This window comes from Opisthocomus hoazin, chromosome 20, assembly GCF_030867145.1.
Source record: "Opisthocomus hoazin isolate bOpiHoa1 chromosome 20, bOpiHoa1.hap1, whole genome shotgun sequence".
Taxonomy (NCBI): domain Eukaryota; kingdom Metazoa; phylum Chordata; class Aves; order Opisthocomiformes; family Opisthocomidae; genus Opisthocomus; species Opisthocomus hoazin.
In genome coordinates this window covers 13,866,652-13,892,997 of record NC_134433.1, presented here as the reverse complement: position 1 = coordinate 13,892,997, position 26,346 = coordinate 13,866,652, and the positions used below count along the sequence as shown (strand labels likewise).

At 47.6% G+C, this 26,346-nt stretch overlaps 1 protein-coding gene and 1 long non-coding RNA gene across 5 annotated transcripts in view; both read right to left on the bottom strand.

Moving 5' to 3' along the window:
• Window positions 1–2,803: 2,803 nt before the first annotated feature.
• The window catches only part of YPEL2 (yippee like 2), a 39,287-nt gene continuing 15,744 nt past the window's right edge, over window positions 2,804–26,346 (bottom strand). For all 4 annotated transcript variants that reach the window (XM_075439972.1, XM_075439973.1, XM_075439974.1 and 1 more), the window contains 3 exons: window positions 10,414–10,457; window positions 9,526–9,634; window positions 2,804–8,103 (listed from right to left, as the gene is read on the bottom strand). In XM_075439972.1, the coding sequence (XP_075296087.1) occupies window positions 8,014–8,103; window positions 9,526–9,634; window positions 10,414–10,457 (243 nt within the window). In that variant the 3' untranslated portion in view covers window positions 2,804–8,013. The remainder of the gene's footprint in view (window positions 8,104–9,525; window positions 9,635–10,413; window positions 10,458–26,346) is intronic.
• Window positions 10,471–21,959, bottom strand: LOC142363703 (uncharacterized). Its single transcript, XR_012765902.1, has 3 exons — window positions 21,761–21,959; window positions 13,703–14,059; window positions 10,471–13,461 (listed from the first exon to the last, which is right to left on the bottom strand). It is a non-coding gene; the product is annotated as an uncharacterized LOC142363703 (long non-coding RNA).

Below are 26,346 nucleotides of genomic sequence, written 5' to 3'. Positions count from 1 at the left end.
GGGATCAGGCGAACCACCAGAGCAGCAACCAGCAGCATCCCTCCCCAGCTCCCGCGTCCCGCAGGAAGGGCCGGGGAGCGGAGCAGGAGTGTCAAATTGCTCTTGAAGCAGGAATAAAGGCCGCCGGCGCCGCTGTATTTATAGCTTTGTGATCATCTTTCAAAAAAAACTCATTGTGACTGGTAGCATCCGAGAGGAGCGCTGGGAGCTGCCCCGCGCTCGGCCCCGTTGCTCTTTACAGCCTGTCCTCTGGCTGCGGGTGAAGGTCAGGGTGACTCCTGCGGCACCAACACCTCTGCAGCGACCGAGGAGGGGGTTCCATGCACCAGCCTCCATCCCTCCCTCCCTCCCTCCGTCCCTTCCATCGCTCCATTCTTCCCTCCCTCCCTCCATCCTTCCCTGCCTCCATCACTTCCTCCATCCCTCCCACCCCTCCATCCCTCCATCCATCCCTTCCTCCCTCCATCCATCCCTCGATCCCTCCATCCCTCCCTGCCACGGAGCCATGGGCCAAGTTTGCAGCAGCAAAGCTGCAGCCGCTTGCCAGAGCCCACCTGAGTCAGCTTATCTGCGCCCGGCTATGAATAGCTTGCTTTGGCTCGCCTGCACTCTAATTGCAGCTTAATCACACGCCTAACGCACGCCGCTGAGAGAGCCGCCCGTGTCGCAGTCGTGGGGGCTGTTCCCTGCCACCCCACTGGGAATGGCCCCGGGAGCCCGGCAGACCCTGGCCACCCCCAGCCAGGCGTTCGCTCCTCGCCATCGCCATCGGTGCGAGCGCAGCGCGAGGCCGCGTCGCAGTTCTGGCTCTTTTCTGCTTTCACCCGAGCAGAGCACAAGGGCTGACACGGGGTCAGAGGCTGCTGCTGAGGGAGACCCTCGAGTCGTCCCTCCGGCTCTTATTTGGATGCTCGGGATGGGAAACACTGAGCTGAGCGCTTTTCCCTGCAGGGGAATCTCCCTGTGGGGCTGACGTTGGGGCTGGCGAGGCGCCATGGCCGACGCACGCGATCCGGCTGGCGAAGGAGAACGGCTCCCAGCGAGGGGAGCAGCCAGCGACCGGCCCTGGATCGCACCCTCCGCCCCACAGCAGCTCTCAGGAGAAAGACTGGGAAAACACGGAAATATTTCCATTTTCCTCTCTAAATCAGAGAGAAGAACCAGAGTCAACAGAAGGGGCCGGAGCCCCGGTCTGCTCGGGGTGGCAGGATGGCTGTGCCAGGCTCTGGCCATTGCCCACGGTGCCTGGAGGCCGGCGCTCCATCAGCCCGGCGGTGGAGCAACTCCTCATCTCAGCAACACGAGATGGAAATGGGGGAAAGCCTTGGGGCTTTCCGAGCAATCCGGTTCCCATAGAGCATCTCCAGGGGTCTGCAGGGACCAGCCCCGCGACGGCACATCGGCTGGACCTGTTCGCCCTCGTGACGGGCACGCGGAGGAGATCGGTTCGCAGACGCGTCTCCCCGGGCTCCCCACGGCTCCTCCTCACCTCCAGCTCCTGGTGCAGCTTCTCTTGCTACGGCCCGGCCGTGCCTGGAGGTCAGGGCGCTCAGCAGCTGGCACCACCACTCCTCTCCAGAGGGTTAAGCTGCTTTTTCGGACCCGTGGGGAATTCAGGGTGCTCAGCCGGCACGCAGCGGCACGGTGAACTGCCAGGCACTGGCGCAGGGCATGGGGACAGGTCCCAGCCGCCGGCAGCAGCGGGATGGAGAGGGATCGCACCCGCTCGGTAAAGCACTGCCTTCCGTCCCACCCCAGGTTCAAACGGGTGCTCGAGCTGAAGGCGCTGGGAATCGGATACGCTGTACCCCACTCACCGCAGAGCCGAGAAACAATTCCTGCACGGAAGTGAGCGCCAACAGACGCGACGAGCAGCAGCAGGCGCAGCTACCAAAAACGATACGGAGAAACGCCACAGCGCGTATCCGAGACGGACGAGCTCCCTCCGTTACTCAGAGGAACTGCTCTGTGTTTTAATATCACAGGATCACCTTCCGTGCCTGCCCTCTCGCCTTCCAAAGCTCTGCTTCCCGCGCACGGCTTTTCTCCGCTTCAGGACTGGCGTGGATTGAACCCAGGAAAATCTCATTTGCTGAACTTCCGAGACGGACGTTTGACCTGCCAACACCCATCCGCGCCCGACAGCTTTACCAGCGCTCTGCTGTAACTGCCCGTAACAGGCATCCCCTACAGCCACCGCACAGCTTCGCAAGACACGGAGCTACAGCCGGAATTCCACCAACCAGCTAAACTTGCACACCCAGGGTCAGTTTTCCAGCCACTGGGAATTTCTCGGCCCACTCCACCGCTGTAGGCACCGCTACGCAACGGTGCTGACAAAACCCTTCATCTGTGGGAAACAACGTAATAGGAATGACGGGATTTTCTTTCATGGGTTTCTTGTTCTTGTCGCGGCTTGAAACACACCTGACCACCGTGTAACTCCTCACCCACCAACGCACGTGCTTCCCTCGCTGGTCTGGTGCAGGGACAGGCACTCGGTTACGGCACCGTGGTGCCAGGCGTCAGCACCGTCTCCTGGTTCCTCCGGGGTTTCCTCCCGCACCGAATCCTTGCCGCCGGGAGCTATGGATCACCTTTCACTCTGCCCAGGGGGCTCATGCCCACGGGTTCAGTCTCTGCACGCCGAAGTGCTTCACGTGCACAGCAGGGAGCGGCAGGCATCGGAAACCACGAGCACCGGACTGTCTGCAGGCTGAAGGTAACATCCCTTCAGCAACCAAACTGCCGCCTCCAGTTGGCACACAGCAGAGGAGACCAAAGCAGAAACACCGACCAGCAGTTCTAGTACTTGAAAATTTTATTTTCTCAAATGAGCACCAACACATATTGTAAATATGACAAACAATACGCCTCCCTCTAATACTGAAGAACTATATACAGTGTACAAATACATGAAAAGGTGAAAACCAATTATCTGAAAACGAACATTGCATTTATTACTTAAGCAAATGACCTGAAAGAATACGCCAAAAAAAAAAAAAAATTTAAAATAAGATCAAAGAAATAAAAGTATACACAAATTGTAAACACAAGAGCATCCACGGACAGGCTGGTATTGGAAATCTTGTCCTTTCGTTTTGTCAGTGGGGAAAGCATTCCCATTTCCTTGTGAGAAACAAAACAAAGGATACACACAGTTCGTAACGACGAGAACAGCGTATTTGTGGCTGTACCTTACACAATGCCATTCTGCTTGCATTTAAATATGGGTTATTTTCTGAATTCAAGATGATTTTGTTTCCCCTCTTCTGGTTATTCTTCTTAAACAGGATTCCACAAAATCTCTGTCCAACGTAATTGTTTCTGAGCATTTCATTTCGGAGGCCTCTCACCTGGTGGGAAGAGCTCCTTCCCACTGAGCTGAGCTCTGGTTCTTGCCCATCCCTTCACCCAACCGGGTGTTCGGGCGTCATCTCTGCCTTCACGAACCGGTTCAGACGGAAACACGACGCTCCTCCCGCAACGAGGAAGTGCAGTGAAATGCATGATTACCACACTCTCACGTACCAGTTAGAAAAATGCATACGGAGAAAACTCTCACTTGATCATCACAAGAACAACAGGTTTCATTCGCAGGGTTTTTTTTCTGTACATTTTTAAATCATGTGCACCAAAACCAGAGAATTAAAGAGCGTGCAACAGTTATTCAGCTCCTTGCTCAGCAAAACACAGTCCAGCGGTTTGTGCTGTTGGTCCACTTTGGGATAAACAGGAGACCCAACGAATTAAAATCGAAGAAGGGGGAGAAGGGGGGAGGTTAAAGACAGAAAGAAAAACAAACAAAAAAAAGAACTTTACAGCCAGAGAGGTAAACTTTCATTAGTTATGTAGCAGCCTGGTTTAAAAACAAACAAACAAACAAACAACAAAAAACCCCCAGAAGAAAACCAGGATCCATGTCCAAAGACTTCTCTTTTAGTTTAAAAACAATAACTAGTTAGAAATCTCCTTCCTCCACCCCTGCTGCTCCCAAGCAACTGGAAACAGCCACTCAGAGGCTGCAGCTTGTGTTCAATCCTGTTTTCTGCCTCTCGGTGTCTACTTCACTCCAGCCAATACTGGTGCAAGAGACAATCCCAGGCCCGGATCCCACAGCCCAGATGTCCCCCGGCAAGCCGTGCCCTGACGGAGCCCCACCGGCTCCGGCAGCACTCGCTGTGGGAGCGCGAGCCGAGACGCGGCTGGGGCTGCCGGATGGGACCTCGGGCACGGGGCGAAGGCGTCTCAGCAGGTACCCCCAGATCCGGAGCCCTCCAGAGCGCCGGGAGCTGCCTCCTGTCCCACTCCCCAGCACGTGCTGCCCGTAACCCGGCCACCGCCGCCGCCTGGTTCGGGGGGTGGGAGCAGGAGTGACTCCCTCGCCTGCCACGTCCAGAGGAAAAACGGATCGACCTAAGAGGACAACGTATATTATGATTTTTGTTTCCCTTTAAACATATTTTCCAACAAATACAGAAGGAAACAGTATCATTTATAAACAACAAAAAAAGTGCTCTCAGGGAGGGGCTCTGAGAAAACAGCACCAAATATATTATTTTTTTAAAAAAATTAAATATTATTTACAAAAGTATATTTCACAAGATAATTTTTTTTTTCTGCTTTGTATATATTATCATCTGAATATTTATTACAGGGATCAGGATTTCACACCAGATAATCCACCAGAGCAAAACAATTTAAAACTTGACTCAAGTCTGAGCTTTGGGGTAGACGGGGGTGACGTAAACTCCAGGGTACACGCAGCTTTCCAAAGGTGAGGCTGCCACATAAACAAAGCGCAAAACTCGCTGCTGTTCGTGTTTCCTCGAGGATGTCACCCACAGAAAGCAGCACCGCGGGTGCTCGACGCTCCGTGTTCAGGCACTGCCTGCCCAAGGAGGCCGTTTCCACGGGCCACATCTCCAGCTCGGAAACACCGGCCCCACCTCGCTCAGCCGGTCGCTAACGAACCGGCGACAGCTCACGCGACCAGAGGGATGCGGACAGCAAGGGTCTTTGGTTGTGCTCTGCACAGCTCACTCTGCGAGTCCTCAGATCAGCCTGCGCTGACTGCGGTAGCCACCAGCGCACAGATCTGAGCATCCTGTCCGGTCACCAGCTCCCAGTACTGCTGTGTCTCTAACACAGCAAGTCACAGACGAGTTAGCAGCAGACTAAGAGGTACTTCATATTTCATGGACACGCAGCAGAGAACAAATGCCAGTGAGCCTCACAGGCCCGTCTTTCCTTATCTCCCTGCACAGCATATTGAAGTCACTCTACAGATAATTCTCTGGGTGCTGGGGACGTTCACAGGCACACGTATTTTTTTCCTGTCAGGGCCTGAGGCCAGATTCTCAGCAAGTGTGAATCTGCGGATGCTGATGGGACAAAACCAATTAAAACCAGATTAAGATCTTGCCGTGTTCAAGCTTAGACTGGTTGCCATTAAAAGCGTAACCCTTGTGAAGAGTTAAAAACAGCCCGGTCTGATGGATTATCATCCACTCTTGTCCCAGATACACAGATAAAAACATCTACATCTGGTAGCTCTCTGTAGTAACTGTTCCTATTTCTCAGAGAGGTCCTCTAGACAGGCCTACCTTCTATGTCGCTTCTTTATAGGCAATGACTCTCAACACCAACATAAAACCATGAGCCCCTGTGTGCTTTTTTTCTCAACCTCGTATCAACGATTTGGGGTTATCCCTTACTTCTCCCAGCTCCAACCAGACAGCTTTAAAGGCTGCATATCCAGGGAGACTGAGGAGCCCTTCAAACAACGCAGATAACTTCCCACTAGCCCAAACCCAATAAATTGTCATGGATCACCAACCCAAGGACAGGAAAATGGGACCAGGTCAGTGCCAAAGTCAACAAGATAGCAGCTACTGCAGAGGTTTTGATTTCTACTCAGATTTTTATCACTGAAGGGAATGTGGAAGATCGAAGCAGAGACAATCGGAAACAAAAGCCGAAGCAACTGTCACACAGCCACGGCAGAAAGGGCGAAGGCAGAAGCCACCTCCTAACAGGCTAGCCACAACCCGAGCCAACTCCATCCGCCGCAAGAGCCGCGGCCAGGCTCCATCTCACTTCTCTCTCCAAGGCTGTAAAGATTAGTGGTTCAAAAGAAAAAACAGCCTTTGCTTAGCTGGGCCAGCAGGTTTGGGTTTCAGCATGAGGACCCAACACGTAAGGTCCACCCTGACCGGTAAACAGCATCTCCGCTCACATCCCCTTCATTTAACAGCTGACTGGTCACCACCAGCACTCCGTCCTGATCCCCACGGCTAACCGGGAGTGTCTTGGGGGTGGGGGCAAGTGACAACAGATTACAGCTCCAAAGCTTCGGTTTCATAAGGAGTTACAAAGCCCCACGCAATACTCTTTCCTTCTGGATTAAGAAAGATTTCCCCCAATGGATTAACCTACTTGAAAGAATTCCACAAACAAAAAGAAAATTCACTCAGAGAGATAAAACTAATTCAGTTAAATAGTCTTGAGTTATGCACCAGATACTGGCTGGACTGTTGCAGAGCAAACTTCACATCATCACTTACGTCTAATGCAGCTCCTCTCTCACACAATGCCCCTTCCCCATCAACCACCTCGGGAAGGTCCACACTAATTAAAATGAAAAAATTAAAATGGGAAGAACTTGTCCCTTGCAGTTATGCTGCCCACATCTACCCCTCCCCTTTAGACTCCAACGCATAAACAATGTCAGGAGTAGGGGGAAGATGTTTAAATTCTTTTTTCTTTCCCATTCCCCCTGTGCCTGCATCAGGCTTCTGGGAGTGGGAACAGGGGGGCAGGTTTTGGGGAGGATACCTCATGGCTTGAAATATCCACCTGTGCAACACCGCTACAACCGCCAGGCTCCTCTGCTCCCTCCTCTCCCCACTCTCACATAATTTCTCTGCCAGGCTCCAAGAGCGGAGCCAATGGCCGGGGCCTGGGATTTACAAAAAAGATTCTGTAACAGCATTTTCGTACTCGCACTTGTGAAGGACTGGTAGAAGACCCACAGGGATGCTCGGTGGAGGCTGGAAAATCAACAGGTACCCTGCATTACCAAGTTTGTCTCCATCCTCCTCTACGTAACTTCCTCTTTCTTGCCTAGCACGCGCCTTTTTTCCCCCCTGTCACATCTTCTAAGCTGCAGCTCCAGCCCCATTGTGCCTTAAGCGCTCTTCTCCTCCTCTCTGAAGGGCTCAAGAGTCAGGATTTGGTTTCTCCAGCTGTGAGGATGCTCCCCACAGCTTTGCTCTGTTGGGATGTTTGGCCCACCTACCCTGAAACAATGACAAAAAGGAGAGGCAAGGAATCTCTCCAGCCTTCAGGTCCCCCCCTCCAACAACAAGCTCATAAATGGCAAACAAAACACAGATTTGCGATTAGCTTGCGGGGGGAACTGGTTATGACTTGTGCTCAGCCGGCTTAGACTGAAGCTCCACCGATGGAGCAGCGGTTTTACGATTCAGAGAGAACACAGCCGTGAGGTATTTTTCTGTCCATTTAGACAAGTAGATAGTTTCAAGCCTTGGTTAACCAGGACTTAAAGGAGAAGCACAGCTTCAACTTCTGATGACTTCCCTCTGGGCCCACTCCCCACTCCCTATCACCTTCTCCTGCCCAAAACTCGTGTCCTCCGCCTGCACCGAGACCTTCTGATAAAATGCCACCACAGAGCCAACTTCAGTTTGTACTTAAACATTCATCAACATGGAATGGCTGTCGGGCATTCGGTGCATTCTCTTAGCCAATGCCAGAACAGAGAGAGAAGCAGCCAGGGTCAACTCACAAACAGATACAAAGCAAAGAGACAGAGAGACAGAAATTTAGAGGCCAGTCACCAATAAAGATGGAGAAGGGTGTGAAGATGCTCCCGAATTGCAGAGCCTCTAAATGCATGGAACCAAGCGTTCAGTCACTCTCTCACTCTTGGATATAATGTTCGGTTGGATGGCATTCTCTTACACGCTGGTAGGGCTGGGCTTTTTCCGTTCAATCCCAGCCATTATCCTTGATCATGTGAGCTAGTTCAATGATGTATTTGCCTTCTTTATACTTCTGGCTGCTTTCAAAAGCGTGTTCCTAAAGAAAAGGAGAAAGAATGAGATCAAGATGATATCTGAAGGTAAAGTCACAGTTACAGACCGGATCGGGGAATGCCGGTGCAAGTCTTAGCCTTGTCCACAGCATGAACAGTCAAACAGGTCCTCCTGCTGGCTTTCAGAAAAGCAGGTTGGAAGAATCTTAAACCCTGCTTCCAGCCATCTTTAAAGGCTGTAAAAAGGAGTAATTGGTACCACATAAACCTGCAGTTTTCTGTAGGCCAACAGAAACTGTTCCTTGAACTACTCTTCAGGTGATAAAACCTGCTTCTCTCTAGGGTGGTCTGAGAATGTATTAATGTTTGTTAAGAACACAGAGGCCCTCTGATGCTGTAAAAGCACTGCCATCGGGAATGAGACAGATTATGATAAACTTTGCCTGGACATGGAGGGAATGGGCACTGAGGGATGAGAAGGACCCACCCTACACAGATGTGTAGCTGGCAGCTACAGAAACACACAGTGCTTCAGCACTGCGGAACCAGAACAGTAATGAAATCTACAGGACCCCTACCCTGGAGGAACTCCCCTTCCTGAGGCTGCATCCTCAAAAGTGGCTCGGCTCTGCTCAGGTGTGCCATTTGTATCCATGTAATGCATATGAAAGAATGTTGATTCTATTGCACGAGAGGCTTGGGCTTCCTGCTATGTTTACGACATTTTGTATTTTGTTTTACAATAAACTCAATTTATGTACTCAGTGTACTTCTCCATTTGTGAGGTCCATGCTGTGTTTCTGCATGGGTTCCTACCGCATCAGTTTTCGATGCTTTACTTTTTATAGCTTTTCAACTGATCTATTAAAGAATATTTCTGTCCAGAGGCCACAAAAACAATGTATGTTTTGTTTAGACACTGGTCAAAACGTTTTGACAAACAAGTACGCTGTGTGCCTCCTGAAGCCGAAATTAGGAAGTAGCATAAGCCTTTATTTGAAGGTAATTGAATTTATGAAGAGCAAGAGACAGCAAACAGATAAACTCATGTTCAATAGCATTTCCAGTGGGAAGGACACAGGATTAACAATATATGGACCATCCTATTATTCTGATACTGTCTGGGAAAAAAGACAACACGAACCACAAAGAGTGACTGAAGTTATCCTCATTTATGTTAAGTATCACTCAGGGACACCCACCAAAACCAGGCCCACAGTGTGTATTCTTCGTAAAAAAATACGTTAGCCACAAAGAGCTCCCGCTCTGAATGGATGCAACAACCACAAGACAAGAGGGAAAACGGAAAGGCAGGAAGGAAAAAAAGATGTGGCTACAGACCAGAGTCTGCATTTCTGGTTCCCAAGTTAATGGTCCTTCTGCGAGAGCCTGTTACCACACACACCCCTTCAGAAAGGGCTGGAGCAAAGACATCCACAGGAAAAACAAATGATACTGATACTCACGTATTTCCAACCCAGTGTGGTTTTGCAGTTTTCACAGTAAATATCTGCAACCGCATGTAATCCTGTTAATAACACCCGCTCCTCTGCAGGGCCACAACCCACATTAACTCTGGGGAAAAAGGAGAGATGCTCCCTGTCAGTGTGTCTTTCCACAGCAACATGCTACAATGAAGCCGACAGCAATTTTATTGCAGTATTTGAAAACATAAGCAGGGGGTTCAGGATACTGAGCACCACAGCTGCGCCCGAAACAGAGATCGCTTGCAGTTCCAGAACAGAATGAAAAGGTAAAACAGAATTGTTATTCAACTAAAAAGTCTATAAAGCTTTAAACAGAAGATTAAGAACCTTCTAGTAAATGGCACTAATTATCCATTTGAGAAAGATTTTCATTTTCAAATTGAGAAAATGGTACTTTCACTTTCCCAAATGGAAAATTGAAAAATGTAACTGAAATCCGCAGTTCTTCTGAAAGATGTCCCAGCAGTGATCTCACCAAAACTATTTTCAGTTATTGGGAAAATTATACTCAATTTTTATGCTAGCTCTAAAAAGTAAGTTGCATATAGATATTATTTACTCTCTACTTTGACTCCTTAGTCCAACCACATCCTCTGGGAAGAGCATGACTCATTTGTTAGCTTTTATTTCTCAATCTGATGGTGAAAAAAATCACCTTTTCCTAGCTTCTTATCTGAAATGTCAACGTAAAATCAAACACAAATCAGTGCTATTTCCTGCCTCTTTCTCCAACCATTTTCAGCAAGCTCCGAAGTCTGAGGCAGAGGTTTTCTAAAGGAAGATTATCCTTTTGTTTTCTTCTTCATGAGGGTTTTCTTAATTCTATCCTCAGAGATGCAGAGGTGACATGTACGAAGTTCTACTCACACTGAATTGAAGAGGTACGCTCGTCCTTGGCTTCCTTGAAAGGACTGAAAGGCAAGAAAACAAAATTCAGCTGGCTGGTCGACAGACATAAGGCTAAAGCAGGACCTGCCCTCAACGACAGCATTAATGGTAGTTATAGCAACTGTTAGCCAGGGCCTGAGAAACGCGCATCGTTACAGCCTTTGAGATGGAGAGAGCACAAAGCGCAATGTCAGGAGGAGCTGAGCACTGGTGAACAGAGGTCTTGTCCTGCAGATGGGAAGGGAGCAGCTGCCTCCAGTTCTAATGCCTGCCCTTTTGACCAGGCGTACTGGCAGCCCACTGGGAACTCCACCTGATACCGCCAGCACTTCCAGTGCTGTACCAGCCAAATGCACTTTTCAAGAGTAACGCTGTTTTCTCCCCCGTATCCCAGCAATGTCTATTCTCACCCTTCCAGTTCCATTTACAGATTTCACACTACTGCCTCAACCTTACCTAATGCAGCGTTGCTACCAAATATTGATTTGAATCTCTTTTCCAAAAACAAGCTGCTCAAAGAGGCTTCCTGTTGCACCTGACGACACATGAATTCCCCGCAGGAAGACTGCACAGACGGATGCTGAACCAAACCACGAGATCGGGACCTATTTGTGCACGGTGCTGTGCACACAAATACAACCTCTACTCTAGCCATTTTACAAAAGACCTTAACCTTGCTGAGGTATCTGCAAGGCTTCATATTCCCACTGGCACCAGGGAAATCTTCAGGACTGGATCTAAACATAGGATGAGATACAACCAGATAGAGAGGAACATGGACGACAGAGAACCACATAGCAGCAAAACCACACCAGATAATCACCAGTCATGGCACATCTGCTCTGCCCCACATTTCCTTGGGATCTTCAGGCATCATCACCACGAAAAGGCAGTGTTCTGAAGAGACAGGGCAACGCTGGCCTGGCCCGGCACTCCAGGTAGCCGGGGCACTTCCAAGAGCCAGCAGACTCCGCCTGTGTCAAGTCTGTAACATCACCCTGCGACAGGGCCTCACAAGAGCTGGCTCACACACAGCAAGTGCTACCTGCATTTTTAATGTACTCTGACAAGCACACACTGAATTAAACATTTGGTGCTTATGAGCAAGAACACAGTTGCTCTCTGCACACAAGTTACCTTATGAGATACCTCAGGGAATGCCTGCACTGTGGGGCAAGGAGCTGGGAAAGTCAAAGAGCAGCTTTTCTGGACCATTTAATCCTTTACCTTGCACCTTACCAGGAACCTCGGAATATTTAACGGTTTTCTTAAAACCTCAGCTTCTACAGATAAGTGATGATTTCAGATTAAATACCCTCAAACGTGGGGAGATGGAGTTTTGAGAGAAAAGAGAAACATTCAAGGTTTTACCTCCTTGGCCCACTAACGCTGGCCATCTATTTAGTTAAGAGCAACCCAACCCTGGGGCAGCACAAACGTGCTCTCCCCACATCACATAAGGCATTCTGGGGGGGTGGTCCCTGCCCTTCCCAGGTTGTCCACTTCCATCAGTCCAGCCCTAGGGATGCAGCCCTAAGCCTGCCCAACTGCTGCCTCACGGAGAAGCAAAGTCAAAGCCGTGCCCGAGAAACAGCAAGCCTGCAGATGGGCCTGGACCCCTTTTCTTACATCCACGCACATCTGCATTCATCAGCTGCCTCCTGCCCCCACCGCACCGGGAAGGCTGCTGCATGTTTCCAGCTAACAGTCCTAATTCCCAGAGCTGGGCTACTAGCCCATTAGCTCCAGCGAGTATTTCTTGGGTGCTGCCTGGTGTAATGCCACGAAGCTCTGTAACAGCCTGTAAAATGTTCTCTCCAATGTGAGTCCTGTTCACATGAAAGGCAGAGACAGGAAATTCACTGACCAGCAGGAGACAACAAAATGCATTAAAGGCATGATTTAAAACCACCCTGACAAGAAAACCAGTCCAGCAGATCACGGTGCTCAGCCTGGTGCCCCTCTTAGTACCAAGGTACTCTCCAGAAGCAGCAAAGGCCCACTAGAAGATCCCCAGTTGCATGAACGAGGCAGCTCTGTGGGCAAACACAACGCCATGGGGCACGCAGGCAGGGAGCCACATCCAGCAACGAAAGCTGCCTGTGAGGTCTGGATGGCAGCAAGGGCTCTGCCAGCTATGAAGCCACTGCCTGGCAAGAAAAATGACTCAGTCCTGGAGGAATAACTGCTCTTCACAGGAATCCGAAGCCCAATACTAGTTGCCACCCAGTGCACAGAAGAGCCACTCTGGATTCAGAGGATGCCTGAGGCACTTGGGTATCTCTTTCACTCAGACAAAAGCAATGCCCTGAGGAATGCCTCTTTTCTTGGGCAGGAATTAAATAGGACACATGGCTCAAGCACATTTGTGTAATTGCATTTATTAGAGAAGCTTCTTTTAATCCTTCCGCAGCACTCAAGTTCCTTATTATTGTTCTTGTCAGCTGGCTGATACCCCACACGCCAACTAGGTCTAGCCTGACTGCTACAAAACACACACTGCGTTGTTTCAGCACCCTGTGTGGCAAAGCAGGAGCCCCCCCAAAGCCGAGGCCCCCCAGGCCAGACCCAGGCAATGCTCCACCTTGCCACAGCAAACAGCAGGGGCACTGGCTGTCCACGCTGCAGCAGAGGGATACCAGCCTGGAAGGGCGGACTGTGGACGGGGTACAGGGATGAAACAGAAGGTCCCACAGCAACACGTGTACCATCAAAGCAAAATGAAAGCAGATGAGGCTTGCTAACCATGCAGTCCTTCCCAGTAAATACTTTTCCATAAACACCAAAGTGACTAAGTTTGCCAACAACAACCACAGGAGCAAAGTTTTTATTGGTACAGAAATAGGATTTTCCATTACTGCTGTACAAAGGCCTGTCTTTAATAAACAACAAAACCAAACCCATCAGCTTTGTGCTCAGGGCTCACTGGACACTATTCCAGCCCACTCCTATGGGACAGTAGCATCCTTTCGGAGGTGCCCTTCCTTCCAGCTCAAGCCAGCATTTTATGGCATCTAAGGGCGGTCACTGCAAAACAAAAATCACATTAATTATCCCCCGCTCCAGAAGAACTTTTCAACATACCACTGCTCAACTTTCAGTCCTGCTGCCTGTCTTAACAGTCACCCTCCAGCCAGCTAAGGATTTGGCAAATCATATAAAAAGAAGTGAGAGAACTCTGGCAACCATGTCAAGTTCACCAGTGCCTTTGCTGGCTGCAAGACTAAGTTGACTGCATCTTTGTAGAGGCAGCACAGGCAGGTTTTACCTGGGTGTTGTAACCTCAACATTTTCTGGAGACGTTCCTTCTCTTCTGGCACTCCAGAAAAGCTGGCTCATGCTGTAACGGGCACAACGAAATCTGAAGAATTGGATCTATTTATACACAAACAGATGTTCTTTGCTGTCGCTTCTTTTTTCTTTTTCAAGGAACACAGAAAGAGATTTCCACAACATGCTTGTTTTCCCTGAACAGTGACAGTCAGCAGTAAGACCTGCTTTCTCCGCTGTGCATTTTCTCTATGTAGATTTTCTTGATACACATTCCAAGGTGTCTCTCACACACATGCTTATAAATCCAGATTTCTTATTCTCTAAAACAACAGCTCCTGGCATCCCTTTCCAGCTGAAAGAAACAGAAAGGATACTTTTGTTGTTGTTCCCCACTGCAAGCCCAAGCACATATTTTTCTCTGCACTGCTAATGCTCAGTGTCTGGCTGGAAACACATGTGTATATGCCAGCGACAAACCTCTCCCATCCTGCCTGAGCCCTCTAAAAAACAATACACGCATTTAAGATGTGCAACGCACAACAGCTTATTCCTCCTGACTACTCACGTTCACAAACCTTCCCCACTCCTGGCTGCTCCACTCAGCAGGGAGGCATCTAAAAGCTGCAGGGCCTAAGGAGCGCTGATCTGAGCACCCAGGTGGGAAACCACCAGCCTGGAGTCAGCTACTTGGCTGCAGATCCTCACCTGCCAAGCTGTCTCTCGTTATGGCAGAAGCTCCATGTTAAGATGCCTTTGGCAGCTGCTCTGGTTTAAGAAGTTCTTATCATCCAATTTACAGATACTCATTATGGCCCCCCCAGCTGTGCTGATTCCAAATTAGAATTGTGAAATAATTGTTTTTAAAAACAAATACTTGGTGGGCGGTGGGTTGAGGGAAATAGCTTTTTCTCCTTGTACCATGTCAAAGATCCAGTTTAAAGGGCAACCACACAGGCTGCTTAGTAATCACAGTATGGGGACAGACACAAGTCGTCCAGAGTTGGATGTTCTCAAACTAAATTTGCTGGCAAAGAACCACAGTACAGAACTGCAGCTCTAGTGAGAGACAGTCTGCAGGACAGGGAGTTTGGGTTTCACAGACGCTGTTAAACCAGATCTGCCGCAGAAGGAAGCATAACACACAGCCAGCATCTAAGAAGTGCCAGCTCCTTTGTGGCAGACACATTCTGCTAGCTAGAGATGGACTCAGCCTGCAAGGCTCAAAGCTGAATCCTTATATATTGAAGACCACGACCTTGGGAGCTGTCATTTTGGTTTAGCCCATTCGTTATACTCTGGCCTCAGTCCGAAGTGCTGAATCTATCATTCTGTTTGCTCCAAGGAAGATGCACGGCTCCTTCAGAGCCTTCCTCAGTGGAGCAACAGCACGCAGACAACCGCAGACGCATGCAGAGAAGAGCTATACCCCTCCACCACTCCAGCCTGTTCCACGTTCTGCCTGCCTTCCCACCGCCATCAGACCTCCACACTTGCACATTCCTGTTACTGGTGACCACTGCAAACACAGGAGGAGATTTTTATATTCAATCAGTACAGCCAGGGAAAGATATGAATTCTGAATGTGCTCCAAACACGCCTACACACCATACCCCTTTTCCCTAGTACCTACAGCTTCTCATTCACCGCACAGCCTACTCAGCAGTTCCACACACCGAACAGATGACAAGATTAATGCCCCAAGTCTTTGTGATGGCATTCAACAATGGGCTAAACACAAAAAGAGCTGGCTGGAATCATCTGGAAAAATAGGAAGCAGTTGCCAGGACTAAATGGCTACATACTGATGCTTGTTCTCTGCAGACTGCAGCAGAGAAAACCCCCACTTACCTATATCCAGCTGGCAGCCTTTGAAGAAACCAATAAAACAAAAACGAAAAGGCAACTGGTTGCAAAGAGGTACAAGAGGAAAAAGGAACAGAGCATGCCCCTCCAGGCTACGCTCTCGAAAGCTGCAAATTATTCTCACTGCGAGGATGCAAACAGAAACAGAGGGCCCAAAGCCACCGCCAGAGATCAAGGGCAGTTGGCACGTCCTAGGCAATGCAAAAAGGTAGTATCAGGAGAAGGCAAATGACTACAGCCATATGGACTCTTCAAAAAAGGACGTTTTCTGTGCTTGTGATATCCCCACTGGGACAGAGCAATTCAGTGAGTAAGAGAAACAGAATTACGAACTCCTGGCTTTAAGAGGCACTGAAGTCTGTGGGAGAAAAATTCACCCAATGATCTATTCAGAAAGAGCTGTGTTATCACACACTTCCCAACTATGTGTACAACTTCTGTTTTAAGTTACTAGCCACTTGCACAGCACTGCCTATCTATTATTATTCATCTATTTATCTATTCTTGCTGCTGATTTAGGCCTTGAACACCTAAGGATGAGACGTTCTCATAAAATACAATCTGAACGGGGAAAGGAGACCTTTAAGTATGACCAAAGCATGATGCCAATCCAACTGGAGTGCACAGGAGTTTGCGTATAGATATGCTCTCCTCACACTCATTCTGCTCGCTCTAGCACTTAATCCCAATTCCTATCAGCTGCTATCCCCCCCAGTAACCAACATCACACAGGAAGCTCTGCTTTAATGGCACCTTTCAAGCCCTATTAATTATGGCAATAACAACTTGATTAAAAAGATAAGTCCTGCAATCTGCTTATAGGAACCACTATGCCTGGTAACAGCACTAGGTGCACGACAACTCTAAAAGGAGGTTACGTGTGAGTTACTACGCAATGGAAAGTTGGGGGAATTTAACTACAAAAAGACCCACTGCAGATTCTGGGGGCTGCCCGAGACAGCACAGCCGTATCACCCATCTACTTGCATCACACTCAAGTGTTTCCCAAGGGAGCATGAGTTCAATTACTTGGTCCCTGTATCTGCACAGACTACAGGGACCTCCTCAGGGTTCGTTAATTCCACCTTGTTCTTCCTCACAGAAGGAACAGTCAATGATCAGATTAAACTGAGATTCAATTTTGCTCCGATTATGCAAGATACAGACCCATGTCAAGGGAACCAGCTACATTATTCTACCTCGCACACAGATGTGACCTTACCCTGTTCAAACTGTGCTCCTGAGTTTTAATTGAGTTTTAACTTGGGTCCTTAATGCTATTTAAAGCCCACAGTCGATATGAAATTAGTGGACCAAACTAATCTCTGAAGTAATTCAATTAATTCAGCACAGCCTTATTCCCCAGCAGTTTACACTGCTGTGCGATTACAGAGTGAATAACTATGAGGCTTCCGAGTTTCACCCTAGGAACAGCTACATCCGAGCAGTTTTACATCGCTTTTATGTCTCGGGTTATGTAGTCTGTCAGAAGGAAGGTGCACACACTGGAAAGATAAAAGATGCTACCACGTATTTTTTTATTCTGATGGGAGATGTTTTTACAATTTTTTATTCTGCCTCCTGGCAGCAGCAGGTGCTCATTCAATCCCCTCAATCTCTCCATGTCCCACAAAAGCAGGGCCCAGCTGTACTTCTGGTAAGAGCCTTTTGTCCTAACAGGAACCAACTCGGCACTTTCACCGCACAGGATAGGTGGGGAGAGACTGCAGCCAGACAGTGCAAAAGGGCTGAACACACACCTGCAAAAATACCAGCAGGCTATCCTGCCGGCATCGCCTCTGCCTCCCGTGAAAAGACATTCTCTGCTGCTTGGGAAAGGCCGTATGACGATGCTGTCATGAAAAAGCTCAACGTAACAGAACAAATCATCAGTGACTGAAGAACCTCGCTCTTCTGCTACCTCCCACTTCTGCAGGGAAAGCATCGATTCCTGCTTTGTCGTGCGAGAGAACCTCACCCCTGGAACTGTTTCACGCTGCTGGGTCTAGGTCCTCTACCCCTGCACCACAGCCAGAAGGGAACAAAGGGCAGATTTTCCAAGGAGCTGAAAGAAGCGAGCTGTCACCGCCAGCTGAAGCCATCTTCAGACCTACTCGAACCTCCACGGCCCCTCCTTTAGTGCTCACACAGCTTTCACATCACAGACTGCTGGGCTCTGAAACCCCAGTGTGCCAGTGCCACATGCCAGCCTCCCCCTCCTGATCATTAAAATACTCAGCCTGGCTCAAAATTCAGACAAATTTAAGTAGCAGTTTAAATTTTTTTTTTTTAAGTAAGGACTTAGAACATATTTTTTTGTTTGTTTTGGTTGTGGTTTTTTTAAGGTGAGATTCTCTCATCTTTTCATGTTTCTAGGAGCTGAAACTACAAAAAGTCAGCACTGTTCACAAGACTTCCAAAAATACTACGGATAAAGTATCTCGAGCTGCAAAAGGACATTTGGTGCACACTCTGCAGCACTCCCTCCGTAACACCGATGCTGCTCAGGAAGACAGAAAACAAATGGGACCATACGGATGCCGATCCCGTCAGAAACGAGCCACGAACCGCTGCTGCTGCCCTGTTCATCGGAGCGGTTCTCAAACACACGTCAGCACAACACGAAGGTGACACCAATGCTCTGATGGGCTGTGTTGCTCCCAGGCAGACAGGCTGTACAAACTGATTTAAATGGGTCAGGATCCCGGAGCAAATTCCCAGTTATTAATTCATGTGTCAGTACAACAACGGTCCATTATAACCAGAGAAGAAAGCAGGAGATTTCTTTCAAAGGGAACTTTTATATTGCAGTTGCAGAGGAGATCTTACGAGGCTTTGCAAATAATGAAGATCAGTATTTAGGGAAATACAAATTGCCTAAAATTGAGGTTTTTGTGTTATTTCAAGTGCATAGTTTTCTAACGCTATTTTAGCCGCTCCTCTGCTAAGCTAAAGCCTGAGCAAAGCTCTACAAAGCATGTCAAAATTCAGTTGCACACTGGTCTGTCCCTTTCTCCCTCCAACACGCCTGGCAGGCTCCCCTCCAGACTTTGACTCACTTCAAACGCAACGCTGTTAAGTCTCCTCGTGTTATCATGAGTCCTGTGCTATTCCCCCTCCTTATTAAAGCCCTAGGCTCCTGGACTCTGCTCTTATTTATTTTTAAATGTGTTTCTAGCCCACAGACTTCAAGGTGAAATTTCAAAACGTGAATGCTAAAGGCGCAAACACGTGAAGACAAAAAAAACCCCACCAAATTTATTCCTCCTATGAAACTCCACAATATTTCAAGGCTTGTCTTACAATTTTGATGGTCTCCGGTTGCCGATACTGCTACGCTTCGAAACTTGACTTTAAGATGAAGAAGGATGGAAACACTGTGAGAAACAAAGCTGATGCAGTGTCAGAGTAATTGCTTTTAAAAGTAACTACTGCAGCAGACAGATCCCCCTCTTCTCTGCTGCCCAAGCAGGGAGGATGGATCTGCAGCCCCATGAGAGCAAGGAGCATGGGTACCGCACCAGGGAGTAACTGTTCCCTTCCCCTCCGGCTCAGCTTCCCTCTGCACAGGAAAATCCATTCCTGCACTACGGCAGCGCTGGGCGGACCCGAGGAAGAAGGGCAGCGCAGCCCCTGTGAGTGCGGATGGCTGCCACACGCCCTCACTTCGGATCTACCGGATTCAAGATCTACCAGAGGCCTTGCAGAGAGGAAGGGAATTTAGCATCAAGTTCTTCGACCAGGTCCAGTCATATTCTTGTGGGGTATACACTTCTCCATCTCTCCCACTGCTCCCTGCTGCCAGGGAACTAAGTGCTGTATAATGCACACGTATAGTGCAGGTAAAACTCTATTCCATCTCATGGGAAATCGACCTCCTTCAGGGGGAGAGTTACAAGAGATCTAGGCTTTTCTAATATCTCCACCAACTTCTGGAACTACACATGTACTGACACCAGACTGCTTAATCAGGCAAAAGTAAGAGCAAATGCATTGCCTAAGGAGCACTTTTAACCCCATGGGAAGAGGGAGTGGGGAGAAAGGGTATGCATGAATCTTAGCAAGCTGCCTGATTTCCCACACAGAGCACTGCAAACGATAAGCCCAGACAGCCCGTGGAAGCACCACTGGGTCAAAGGCAGGAAGCTGCAAATTCATGTACACAGAAAGATCACAGGTTAATTCCTGCTAGACAAGCAGAAGACCACTTGCTACGCAAGACTGACATTTACCCAACATTAAACCAAAGAAAACTACCAAGGCATGCCTACTGGCAGAAGTGATGTTTATTCCTATGAAGCGCACCGAGCTCCCCCCAGGAACGCTGCCCTGAGCCTTGGAGAGGACAGGCCATCTCCCACACACGACGCCTGAAAGGAGATGGTAAACTCCACAGCCACCATCTGATCTAGACAACACGGGATGGGAGAAGAAAATGAAAATCCGCATCTTCCAGGTCTTCTTGCTGGGCCTCGGGCCATGCTGGTGGTCAACCCCGATCCTTCACCTCCACGGCCTCATTCCCAGCAGACACCAGCATTCCCAGATCTGCAGGAAGTTCAAGGGAGTTGAGAAGAGTCTGGCATCTCTGGCCCTCAAGTCCTCAGTGACATCCACTGAACACAAGCATTTATGCTTTGGTATGTAGAAGGGCAATATAGAGAGAAGAATTTTGTTATTTACTGTGGAAAAACTACAGAAGATGAAAACCGAGCCCAGTGGTGTCTTTCTGGATAGAGGGATGAAAAACACATTTTATTTTGGTGAATCTGCAATTGCTACAGCAGCAGCTGTCAAGTTTTTCCCTCATTTTTGAGTGCTGCTGTCTTTCTGTAGGTCAGTGCCTGCTCAAAGCATCCAACAAGCAAGTGATTTTACAAAGGAGTGGCGGGGGGTGGGTAAAGCCCTTCCTTTCCACATTAACTATTGCTACTGCATGGGTTTTAGAGAGAAACAAAAGACAGAACTGGGACGGAAGATAGAAACTTGCTAATGCAACAAGTTTAGTTAGCAGCATGACAGTGACCGTCCATGTATCAGTGGAACACTGTACTCCACTAATATAGCCGCTAAGCTCACAACAGCACCAGTGCTGACAATGAGAGCAGAGTCGCTTTTCAGCAAAAGCAGATCTGTCCCGGGCAGCAGCTCTTCTCTGTCCCTGGATAAGATCCACTGCGGTGAGATGAACCCATCGTACCTACACCTTACTGCTGAGAAGGTTCATCACAAGTTACCCTTCCTTGTTTAAATTGTTGCCTAAATTCTGAATGCAGGTCTCTACTATAAAACAAGTGTGGTACTGAATTTTATGTTATTCCTGTGGATATGCCCTCTATGCAAATTGAAGAGAAGTGTATCAGAGGACTGGTCCCCAGGCACTGAGGTCTCCCAGCCATGCCAGAGGACAGGACAGCCCCAGCCTCTTGCAGATTCAAAGCAGAGCACATGTGTACCCATGCCTGCATTTCTCCCCAGCCTCCCCTCTCAGAGCCGGGCTGGAATCAAGGTGTTCATATCTGCTGCATAAGCAGCTAAGCTTAATCTGATTTTAACTCATTCCTTCTGTGGTAATCACTGCTGAAAGGAGAGACATCACTGGAAGTCTTCAAATTACAAGTTTCAGATAAAGACAGTTTCAGTTTCTACCTTTGTTATTGCTACTTATTCTAACAGTCGTCATTTCCATGCAAACACACCATGTATTTTAAGAGAGGAGACTCTGGGTGCAGTTCCCTTGCGCACTCTCAATGCCTGCCCATTTCAGTTCTGCTGGATGAGAAGAACTGTCAGGCCAAACACCTCCAACAGACAGACATGGAGGCCCCTCTCCAGGAGAGGCCAGAATCTGAGAGAGATTTGCTTCTTCCTGGCAGATGTAACAGCTCCTCCAAAACAGATATGAAGCCCTCTGACAGTATTTCCTGCTACTGTAAAATGAGACTGCAATAGAAAGTATCGCAAGGGACTCCTCCTGAGAAGCCAGGGTCTTCTCACCAAGATGTAGCAGGTGAAAAAGCCCCTCCCGTGCGGACCCCATGTTGGTGTGGGCCTGTGACCAAATTACAGACAAAACCAGAGGTCTCAGAGTTCTAAGACTTGTATCTGCGTTTTTCCTGGGCTCGTTCTTACAACTATAAATCAGATTAAAAAGCACACACCCATATGGGAAGTTCACAGGGCAGCTCACCCCATCAGCAAGCCTTCGAGCCTGCTGGCATTTCCTCCTCTTCCAGCTGCAAGGGCCAACAACTGAACCGAACCCAGCAAACCCAAGGCGGCTCAGACCTGATCAACTCCATTCTCCAGCTGTTCAGGATCTGCAGCAAAAACCTTGGTGACTCACTGTCCTTCGTCCGTGTCAGTTCCCTGGATAATAAATGGGAACAATATTTTATTTATGCCCAGGTCATCAATTCTAATGCAGAGGAAGCAGATGAAAGGAGAGCTATTTCTATAAAGAAAGTGATGGATTAGAAAAACCCATTTTCATCCGTTCCCTCTTTCTTGACGGGGAATTCTGAACGGTTTTGAATTATTACCTTTTTCCTTCTTTTTTTTGGAGCAGAATGAAATATTTTAAAATCACATAGCAATTAATTGCTGTATAAACACAATTATACAAGGAGATATAAATTACCTTGAGCTCCTTCTGTTAAACAACCACATCCTGACTAAGAGGCCTGATCCTGACTGTCTTCAGAGCCTGTTCTGGACAGCAGAACTGAGGGAGCACAGTAGCTCGTAGGGTAAGCCCCAGAGGAAGCAATTAGATATGACAGAAAGATAATCTAATTAAGGTAGCTGTCCTATGGAATAGGTACTACAAATACTCACCACACCGCTCAGATTTCATACCCTGACTTCTTCCCGAAAAGGGCATTTTTGCTTGTTTATTCCCTCCCAGATAAAGGCTGCCCAGAGCTGATGAGAGGTACTCAAATGACAGTCTTCGAGACCCACTCCCCTCCTCCCTGCTGCAACACGGACCAGCAACGGCAAGGGCAGCAAACACCGACATCTGTCTAGTAAAGGTCCTGGGGATGAGCCTGATTGCAAGTGTTCATCTCTGCCTCATCAATGCTCATCTCCTGGTCAAAACGCTGAAGGAAAAGGCTCTCATTTAACAACTTTGACAACACATCATTCTACTGAGAACTTAAGTCCTCTCAACCTGCACTGAATTTTAAACTTCATGGAAGCTAAGAACTACCAGACACCCGACCTCCAGTTCACAGCAGTGAAATGGGGAACATGAATTCTCATGGAACTGCTTTGCTGTTTATCACTTACAGCTTGAACTCTAGCAATACCTGCAATTGAGAGCAAGCTCTGAATAATACCTAAAAGTGACAACTCATTAGGGAACAAGAGCTGAAAAGCCAGATCCAGAAGCTACTGGACAGCTTCTAGAAATGTGCATGAAATTGATAAACCCAGTGCATAAAGAGCTAACAGCAAATAAATGAACAGAAGCTTACTGCGTGGTGCTGAGTCAGTAAGACTAATACAATTACAAAATGTGTACGCCGTAAAGATGTTACTGCCATATACTGCTGAGTCTGAGGCTGGAACAACGAGACCAGCCCCGTTTCCATTCCTAAAAAGATGTTAAACACTAGAGATGTAGAAGAGAACCACAAAAAATGATACAGAATTGGATAAAAAAAAAAATTTCACCATGCCAAGCTGAATCTGTTTAGCCTATCAGAAAAGTGATTGAGTGACCTTAGTTACTGTATACCAGAACCTTTTAAAGGGCAAAATAGTAGGTACTATAGATCTATTTCTTCAGCAAAAGAAAGAAAATAATGGCCAATGACAGGAAGCACAAGCCAGACAAAACTAAATTCAAAGTCTCCAAGTTTTAATAGTAAGGATGATTAACCACTGGAAAAAATGACCAAGGGGAGCAGTGAATTTCCCCTCTTGAAGTCTTCAAATCAAGACTAAATGGTTTTTCTGAAAGAAATGCTGCAATCATGATGAAATCTGCTGGCCCATGCTCTGGAGGAGGTCAAATGTGATGATGTGATAGCTCCTCCTGGCCTTAAGAGTTCACTACTGTGAAGCTGGGAACGTAAATTCCTATTTGGGAAGAAACATGATCTACTTTCAAAGCAAGCAGAAACCGCATGTAATGAAAAATGGTAAGAACTTTACCCATGAAAAGGGAATACTCGCCTCACCCCACAGACAGATTTTTTCCTGTGATGGAAACGCAGGATTTTCACTTGACTAGTCTTGGACAATTACTAAATGTCTCTTTCCATTAAAGTTTTGAAACAACCACATCATAATTTTAGGATTACTGTTTTAGCTTCTGTGCATCCTCCCCTCACCCAGCAAATAACTTTGTCTTCAAGGCAAACTGACATACAAATATCACCTGGTTCATGAGAAGCAAAGCACTAAGAACATTACACACTGCCTTGCCCGCATACTCAGAAAGAGAGTTAAAAAAAAAAAAACCCGAAAAGCCCAACAATTGCTGATCACTTCACCTATACAGGGTCCATCAAATGCTTCAAAGTAGCTGAGTTCATCCATAACTTATCTGAAAGCCAGCACCAAAGCCTCAAATTCTTTTAAGATCCCCCGGCTGCAGCATGGAACAAAGTCTGATGCTTTCAGCGTGCCCTAAAGCTCACCAAGAGGCTGTCGTACCAACAAGCTCAAGCTCCGGCAGTCTGCTAGCCAGGGAAGCAGACAGGCCACAATGACTAGGAATAAGGTTTGCTTATAAATCTTGCATCTCCTGTCTGAGAAGACAGAGGAGAGAGCTTCTAAGTGGTCCCTAGCTAACAATCCAACCCCAACCGAGAAACTCAGGCGCACACAAGTTCTCTATTTTGTCTAAATTCTCTCTGCTGGAGGAGCTGCAGCCTTTTGTGTTGAAGGATTTCACATTCATGTTCAGTAAGGGTCCCGTGCAGACATCAAAGCAAAATATTAAGCTTCCTTGGCAAGCCTTAGGCTAACTTCAGAGGATACATCACTGCATAATGTTTAGCAGTTGGATCACAGCAATTCATGAAAAAAGAAACTGCAGGACGCCCACACGACATTCCCTACATATTTCCACGATCAGGGACACTTCTGCTGAATTACTGTTCGCACAGCGAAAAAAAAGTCAGCAACCAAGACACTGATGGGGCTGTGTTTGGCCTGTATCTCTCCACTCTTGCACCCATCCTTTTTTACCGGACACCACATACATATGAACTCAAACCGAAAAGGCTGACCAAGAGATTGAATGGCACAGAGCAGGTAGAAACCAGCATCACATCTGCCACTTTGAGAAAGAGAAAAGATGTTATTTACGCTGTTGAATGTCTATTACATTAGCTGTTCCCCCAGGCCCTACTAGAAAACGATGCAGAAGGCACATTTCTAAAGAAAAGCCCCTCTTATCTGCTTCTGGAGAGGTTTTGCCTCCATTGATTATCAAACATATATCTTTCTTAAACATTTTAAAAACCACATTGTGTCTGGGAAGGATAAATGTAACAACAGATATCTTTCACTTATTTTTTGGCAATTGGAAGGCATTAAAATATGCTTTTTAACCACAGCCACCTGGCATAGTATTTTTGTCTTTACAGTAAAGCCAAAGAGGAGTAGGACACACTGTACTCAATCGTAAGAGCAGACAGTACCTGCTCCAAAGCTTTATCTTCCAAGCAGACTGGACGAAACAGCAGCATTTCAATTGTACAGGTGGGGAAAGGAGGAACAGACATTAAATGACTTACTCAAGGTCACACAGGAGTCTGTTGCAGGGCAAGGCTGAGTTCCCAAAGTCTCAGTCCACTTAGGCGTTGGAAAAAGCAATGAAATAAGAGTATGTACTAAATCTGGCACAGATTTTTAAATGATGCATTGCTACAAGGGAGCAAGAACCTCCACTCATGCTAACCCAGACACCAAAGGAACATATAATGGAAAACTAGTTACTCCACCCAATCTGATCACCTTATATTTCCTAAGTCAATAAGGCCTTTCTTGGCCAGACAATCCAACCCACAATTTAGATCTTATTACAAATCAGACCTACTAAGTCACTTTCTCCCTTCGGCTGCAGAAGATAAAAGGCCAAGCAAGGAGGCAACACTTTGGTAGCTGGCTTCATGTAACAGCTTCAGATTTTCTTAAAAGCCTCGGCATCGATTATTTTCTTTAAACAGCAATGGCTTATTGAGAAACCATTTACCCATTTTAACGCATGAGGTTTTTCTTAAGCAGAAAAAGAAAACAAAAACTGCCCCGCCAAGGCATATTTCTCCACGAGTTTTGGATACCCAATCCTGGCTAAACACTCTGAAGTCAGAATAAGTTAACACTGGTGCTGAAGGGCTAAGCAGGGAAACTTGGAGATGAAGAGGAAATAAAGCATGGACTGCCACAGAACAATACTGGGATTCAGCTCCAGCTTGCGTTTCAGCCAGCGGCATGAGCCAGTGCCGCAATTTGTACGTATCCAAAGGAGCTAAAAGCTCCTGGCATGCAAAGCAGCACAGCTCTCATGTGGTCTCTGCACAACTTGGGGCAAAAGGAAGAGAGGAATTAGTTTCATCAAGCCAAATCACCAACACCCTGCTGTTACATAAAAGCCTGTTTTCTGAGGAAAATTTCCAAAGATGGTGTCATTTGGGCTGTTCTGATTATAGAGTGACATAGTCAGGTTCAAGACGGGATAACTGCAGACCGAGAAACACTCCCGTTTGACAACATCTCCCACTCCCTTTTCGTTCCTCACGGCACTCATTTCTTCCT